Below are 7204 nucleotides of genomic sequence, written 5' to 3' on the forward strand. Positions count from 1 at the left end.
GTGAATCGAATCGCTGTCCCCAATTTGGGCCAAATCAGAATCGAATACGGCCTGCTTCACATACCCCTAGTGTGCAGCAAATATAGCAGGTTTCTGGTTGCCTTCATGTAGGTAACATTCATATAACTTTTTACCAGGCATGACAGCTGCTTTGAAAGAGCATATTATTAAAATTCTGTTTGTTGTCTTTTCACATTTCAGATATGCACCTAGGTGTTGTCTCCTTTTTTTTATTAAAATGTGCAGGCATGTGGTTTTGAAGTTCATGATAATACCATGTGCAAATTGTGCTCTTTGTAAGTTTAGATCAAGGTTGACTATTAATGGTAACCCCTGGTCAACAGCATTTTGGTAGTGATTGACAAGATTGTTGCTCATATACACATACAAGTTAGCATAAAACCAAAGGTCCCACATGGAGACATGCAGCCTTCTAATCAGGGATGAAACTAAGAAGACCTTTCTGCTTCCTTCAATTTTTAAGCTCTTCAGACGTGCGTCTCATTTAGTTGTTCATTGTTGAACCCGTTAGCAGGTCAGAAATGGTGGTAAATGACAGAAGTTAAATGCAGCTTACCTTAGTGATGAGACAAACATGAATGAAGTCACACAGGCATAACTTGAACAGTGTACTGCCTTATCACTTTATTGCTTGTTCCAACAAGGCAGTAGTTTTGTGGTGTATTGGCTATCCATGCTAGGAAATTCAGAAACCAAATTCAGAATTTAAAAACTGATCTGTGTGTATATGTAGGATGCTACAGATTCCAAAATAACACATCCACTGAAGAAACAACTGTAAAATGGTCACAAAATGTCATTTCATGTATTTTGTGTGCCCTTTGTTCCAGAAACTTTGGTAATTTCCCCTGGAAAAGCCCACTTTAAACAGAATATTCAGAGGTATGTAAAAGTTCCCCTTACACTGGTGTAAAGGGTGTCTTGAATAATACCTTGGAAGTGGCAAATCTAATGTTGCGTTCTTGTGCACTTTTAGAAACCTTTTGTATAGAGCCAGATTTACTTAAATAGATTTTTCTGTATTTCTCTTGTGTATTCCTAAGTATATCAGCATAGGAGAACAGTCTTTGGTAAGAAGCTCATCAGCTTTTGCTGTCTATTCTGTATGTGAAGTCTCTCCTCCTTTTCTAATTTTCATTTACTGCAGAGAAGATATTTTAAAACACGACTTGGGATTTAACATGACGAGGAAATGGAAACCCACAAACTCATAGCAAGATCCACTGAAAATATTTGTATCAGCAGCATTGGTTGCATGTTCATCATGACATACTAGTGACTGTGGCTGATGAAGGTTTTTCTTTTCCCCATTGTTCTTTAAGAAATCCCAGATACGGTTATTTGGAGGATAGCTAAAAGTGGCCATCCCTATGTAGAGTCAACCATGGGCATTATGAATGAAAAATGAAAGCATACTGCAATAGTAAAACCAATAGCAAGCTGATTTTTTTTTTTTTCTTAAATGAATGTCTCTGTATTTTACATGATGCCTGACATCAGACATTAGGGCATTTTATATTCGGTATATAAAAATATACTGAATTTTTAGTGAGTCTAAATCTGTTTTCCCCATGCTGGAATTATTTACCGGTCTGTCCAAAACCAGATGAGTGTGGGGTTGAACAACTGAAATATTTGTTGTCCTCCTCTCTGCCACCTTGAAGTGGTCAGGAGGCCTCCAGCTAATCTTACAGCAGGTATCAAGAGACAGATCTGCTTCCTTCAGGTAGCATCAGGGAAGTAAAATTTCAAATTTGACACCAATTTGCTTTAGGCTGATAGAGATGGAACTCGCGCATGCCTCCAGGAACAGCGCTCTAGCAGGAAACCCTGAGCCCGCTCTTCCTGGCAGCGGTCAAAATAAAAACTGGTTTTTCACCAGGATGTTACCCATGGAGCTTAGAGACCCTTCCCCCTCCCTGCCTCCTGTGTGAAGCAAGACGTGCATGCTCGCACCTCTCAGATATTTTTTTTCTGTTTACCTTGATCTTCCTGATTTGCAGTAAGTGGTGGAACTTGGCAGCCTTGATCTGAGAGAGAAATTACTCTAAACAGAAAAGCCCTATTAGCAACCTACTGTTTTTACAATCAAAATAGCTTTCATATCTGTCAGGGAAGCGCACTTTGTTTTTCTTCTAATTCTGTAATACAGCTTACGCTATGGACATGCTTTCCTTTGTAGCACTACAAAGTCCTGGGCCCCATCCTGCATTAGCAGCTGTCAAAGACAGCTGGGAGGGAGGAAGAGCAGAGGACTATGGGATGCAGGGGGTCTGAGAAACCCCCTGTAATGCTATATGTAACTGGACAGATATTGCACATGACACTACAAATCATAGGGCTACAGAAAAGTTCCTGTTTTAAACAGGAACATTTTCATAGTGCTATAAATGTAATATGTGGTCACAGCCTTAAATAAATGAAAATTTCACTTACTTGTAGCTGACATCAGATGAAGGTGATGGTGCAAAACAACCCCTCTGATATGAAAGCTGCATTTAAATTGACAGAAATGAGTACAAATTATGCTTCCCTTAAACCATGTTTGTAAAAATTAAAAAGGACAGGGTCAGCCAGGAGATTTTATTTTCAAGCTTCTAATTCTGTTTAGGTTTCAGTTTTGCCTACCCAGTTTTCTGATGTGGTTATAGACATGTGGAAATTAAAGATATTTAAGTTTTAAAAAAAAGAGTGCTGTTTAATCATTTTTATTTGGTCAAAATAATACCTTTGCCTATGAATGTGACAGTGATAATTATACAGAGGTGTAATAGGAGCAGGAGTTCTAAGAATGCAGCCAAAACTTTAGACCCATCAGTAAAACGCAGTCTAATATGGCAGATAAAATAGGTCAGATAAATATCTGGCAAGAATCTTAACAGCAAACTTGAATTTAGTATGGAGTTTAGTGGGTTTTGGGGTGGCGGTGAGGGAAGCGAGGCAGAAAAGTAAATTGCCATGGTGGTGATTTGCTTTTTTTTAAAAACAGTACTGCAGTGGTATGTAGATTGCTTTTTATATATACATTTATATAAGTTGCTGTGTGCATCTATTAATGCATGATGTTGTTTAGATCCTGAAAATATCAAGGCTGCCCTGTTTTTTGTTCATGCTGTATACAGTCATAAGTCTGCAAGATAACCACTGGTCTCCAGCCTGCAATTATTAAAGGATTTTTCCCTCTCCTGCATTGGAAGGCAGAAAGCAGCTTGGGCCGTGATGTATTGTTTTGGGCGGCTGTTCTGTACGTTTATAAACAACAGAGGCTTTGATTAATATGCTCGCATGTTTGCTACTTAGATCTTTTTAGATAGAGGCCGGGAAGTAATTAAGAATTTGGCAGCTGGCCAATTTACATATGGGACTTGTTCTGAATATTACAGCGACTGCTGGTATGCCAAGTGTCTAGAACTGTTGTCTAGAGAGAGGAGGAGGAAGGCATGAAGGAGGCAGGAATTTATTTGCATGCAGCCAATCGGCAATATGCGGTTGTTCTTTTGGCTGACTTTCAAAAACAGAAGAAAAGCAGCTACGGTGCTAATTGTAGCTAGGTCCTGAAGTGAAAATGTTTTGTGACAGTTGAAAGAATTTAAAGAGGAAGGAAGATCGGTTTAGTGTCAGCTGCAATTAGATAATCAAAGCTTAAAAATCCTACTCTGCTGATACCTTAACCTAGAGTTAAGGGGGCTGTGGGTGGGGGAAGGAGGCGGGGGGGAGGGTGCCCTGTGTGGAGAGGGCATTTTCAAAGCCAGTGCAACTAAGGCCCGACTGAGCTTGCAGGTTGTCTGGGCGCACGCTTGCACTGAGAGATTTTCTTGGCAGCTCTACAGGATGAGGCTCACACTGTACACAGCCGACATATTGAAGCTGAGAGCCCAGGAGAACATAGATGCAGGAGTAGAGACAGCTCTGAACACAATGTAGCGTCTCCTAGGATGGTTGGGCGGCACCTTTCCTCAGGTATTTCATTACCCGTCAGCCCTTTTTCGAGCCAAGAAAACCCAACCCTGAACAAATAGCATCTGCTTCTGTTAAATCAATTTATTACATAACATTTCAGAAACAGAGCAGCAGCACAGCGTCCTAAGCTTTTGGCTGCATTTCAGGTTGATAAAATGGCGTCTTCGCAGAAAGAGCTGCTTGCTAAAGATATGCTGCACTGAGCAGAAAATATGAAATTATTTGTCACTTTCTACTGCTGGTTTTGTTTTGGAGAGTTAGCATTTAGTGGAATCCCCACTATTAGTGAAAAATGTTTCTTCTGCTTCTTTTGTTAATGCATTTAAAAGGCTTTTGCATCGGAGAAAACAAGCTGTGCTTTAAATGTCGTAGTGCAGAAAATTATAATAGGATAATAGGCTTTTCCTTGTGGGTACTTTATTTTGTTTTTTGTTTTTTAAATAAACCTGTTCTATTCAATGCTCCCAGCTCTTTTCTATCTTGCTCACTGCATATGCCTTTCTAGCAGGATTTGGCAGCTCAAATGTTTATGCTGTAAGTGTTCTTTGGTGGAAATTTTGGCCACAGAATACTCTAAAGATTTCAGCTTGGGACTTGAAATATGAGAGAGTTTTAAGCCAGCTTCTTGACTTCCCTCAAATGTTGAAATTTGCTCTGACCACAGACAAGTTCTGATAGAATCATTTTTTTTTGTGTCTAATAATTTTAACTAGTAGCACAAGAATTCAAATGTTAATACTTCATGCTGCATCTCATTCTTTAAAATTACTATTCCCATTCACTTTTTATCACATAAAAATGAGAGTACATTTGAGCTAATCTTTGAGATGTCTGACAAGTCCTATTTAACTAAGATAATACATAAATAAATTTTAGATATGGAGGCAAATCACTTGATTGAGCTGTTTCTTACTTTGTGAGACCTCCAATTTATTATTTCCCCCCCCCAATTAAGAGTTATAAACTTTATTATGTTTGTACTGTGAATTAAAATCTGCCACAGAATTGATGTCACTGGCCATTTAGGATTTTTCTGTGTAGCATGTCAAGGAGCAGAAAGATCTAAGAGGCATTGTTTGGGTGTAAAATGCAAAACAAGCCAGTGAACAGAGTTGTCATTCTGCTGATGGAGAAGGGGAAATAAAGAATAAAACCAGGCAGCAGGTGTGTCCTCCTCCCCCTTTGTAAATAGAAAGCATGTCATAATGTTAATACAGATTCTCTTACCCCCACCCCCTCCTCCTTGCCCCCCTTTTGGAGAAGTCTTTAGGCTAAGGCTATAATGATCTGCTACACTTTTTTTTTTTCTAATTAAAAAAAAAAAAAAAACCTTTTGATGTGGCACCTAATCTAATTGAGTATGGGCCAGTCCAACACTTGCAATGTCCCCCTGCTGTACTTCTGTAAATTGGCTAACCTTTCTGTTATGGTATTTCATGAGGTTTCATAATTGTAATTCACTTGAATTGTGTAGGATGAACAAATTGAAGTTTTTAAGATTCAGATACCGGATACTGTTGTTTTTAGTGGAATTGAATTAAAAGAAACCGTTTTTGAAAACCACCACGATATAGGGATGTGGGAGGGAGAATATAACTTCTGACTAGGGTGCCTGACTAGGTTACAAATATTTTGCTTGTAAACATGAACGTGTGCATAAAAACCTTGCTTGCTCTTCTCAGAGTTTATATTTGCAGTTTATTTGCTTTTCACAATGCCGCCAAGCTCTAAACTAATTTTCTAATTGTTCATGCTAATTTTGCGATGTTGGAGCCAAAAAGTGTTGGCTTCTGTTTTGGATGTGTGCTAAATTAGAGTTTGCAAACTATATTTGGTCACGGTTTGTAATAATAAAAGTATTATCTATTTTTTTCTTTGTTTAGGTTATGATTGAATTATTAGTACTTACAGGTAACACTGACCGAACCTGTGCCCTTTCCAGGTAGCCTCTGCAAACTCCCTCCACGGTGCTTTTTTGATGAACTGCTAATCTTGAACTGCCAAACACCGGCTGTTTTTGGGCAGACACTGCCTTTGAGTGTAGAAACGGCCAACAAGAAATCACGCTCATTTTGTTTCAGTTGTTTTCAAAGGTGAAATATTCATAGTAAACTTAGTGTTTAATGCAGTAGCTGCTGAAATTTAAAATTTTTTAATTGCCTAGTCAAGATTTTTTCCTTTACTCTTTTAGAGAGTGGGAGTCACTTCTAAAAAATCTAGCCCAAGCTTGGTTTCTAACTTGCTGTGCATGCATTTGGCATATTAATCTATGTATACTAACAGGGTAGTTGTGAGGTTTTAATCTTAAACGCACAAAGTTTTTGCACTTACCTGTCTTGGTGCTAGCATAACATTTTTCTATCAAGATTGGTATGATTAACAGATTTTATTTTTCAAGCAAACTATTACGAAAAAGATGCATAGCTTGAAATCATGAATATAAAGTATTATTTGAAAATCAATCACCCCTTCAATGATCTCTTACTAATAAGACTCTTGGATGTCAGATAACTAGAGCAAATGGTTTCCTGCTTCTCTTGTTGTATTTAAAATTATACTAGTTTGCAAGGAAAACAAAATCCTGAAATCCTTTTTTTGAGATAAATGAAAGAGTAATTTTTTTAAATAATCGTTTTGTAAGGTTCCTTTGAATTGGAGTTTTTTAATAAATGTTTGGGAGTGCTTATTAACTGTTTTGCAGAAGAGGGGGAGGAAGCAAGCTTAATTTTAAAAATAAGTCTTTTTTTGTTTCAAAAATACAGAAAGACACGTAAAGGATCATAGAAAATTATGGTAGGAAGGGACCTGGGGAGGTCATCTAGTTCAACCCCCTGCTCAATGCAGGACCATCCCCAGCTAGATCATCCCAGCCAAGGCTTTGTCTAACTGGGTCTTTAAAAAGTCCAAGGATGGAGAGTCTACAGCAGGGATAGGCAAAATATGGTCTGCGGGCTGGATGCAGCCTGCAAAGCTATTCTATCTGGCCCGCAAGGCCCCTAAAAAAAAAAATTTGGAAAATTAATATTTCTCTGCCCTTGGTTCCTGTCAAAAATGACAGGAACCAAGGGCAGTAGGACCCAGGGACGCCCAGCGAGCTCCAACAATAGCGGGGCCTGCCCCCCCAGCTGGAAGCCCCTTCCGGGGTTTCTGGGCTGGGAGCATGTGGCTGCCCTGGTGTGGGAAGCTCAAGTAAGTGGTGGGGGGACCCCGGGCAAAGAAGGAA

General features: G+C 39.0%; 1 protein-coding gene across 4 annotated transcripts in view; it reads left to right on the plus strand.

Annotated features, from left to right (window-relative positions):
- The window catches only part of TNRC6C (trinucleotide repeat containing 6C), a 228891-nt gene that overhangs the window by 141443 nt on the left and 80244 nt on the right, over nt 1–7204 (plus strand). The window contains exon 1 of one of the 4 annotated variants that reach the window (XM_019502809.1): nt 3835–3981. The exons of the other annotated variants lie outside the window; for them this stretch is intronic. Coding sequence (XP_019358354.1) covers nt 3957–3981 — 25 coding nt within the window. The 5' untranslated portion in view covers nt 3835–3956. Of the gene's footprint in view, nt 1–3834; nt 3982–7204 lie in introns of those variants that run through there. 4 annotated transcript variants of the gene reach the window in all.

This window comes from Gavialis gangeticus, unplaced genomic scaffold (genome assembly GCF_001723915.1).
Source record: "Gavialis gangeticus isolate Ggan-Ray unplaced genomic scaffold, GavGan_comp1, whole genome shotgun sequence".
Lineage (NCBI taxonomy): Eukaryota > Metazoa > Chordata > Crocodylia > Gavialidae > Gavialis > Gavialis gangeticus.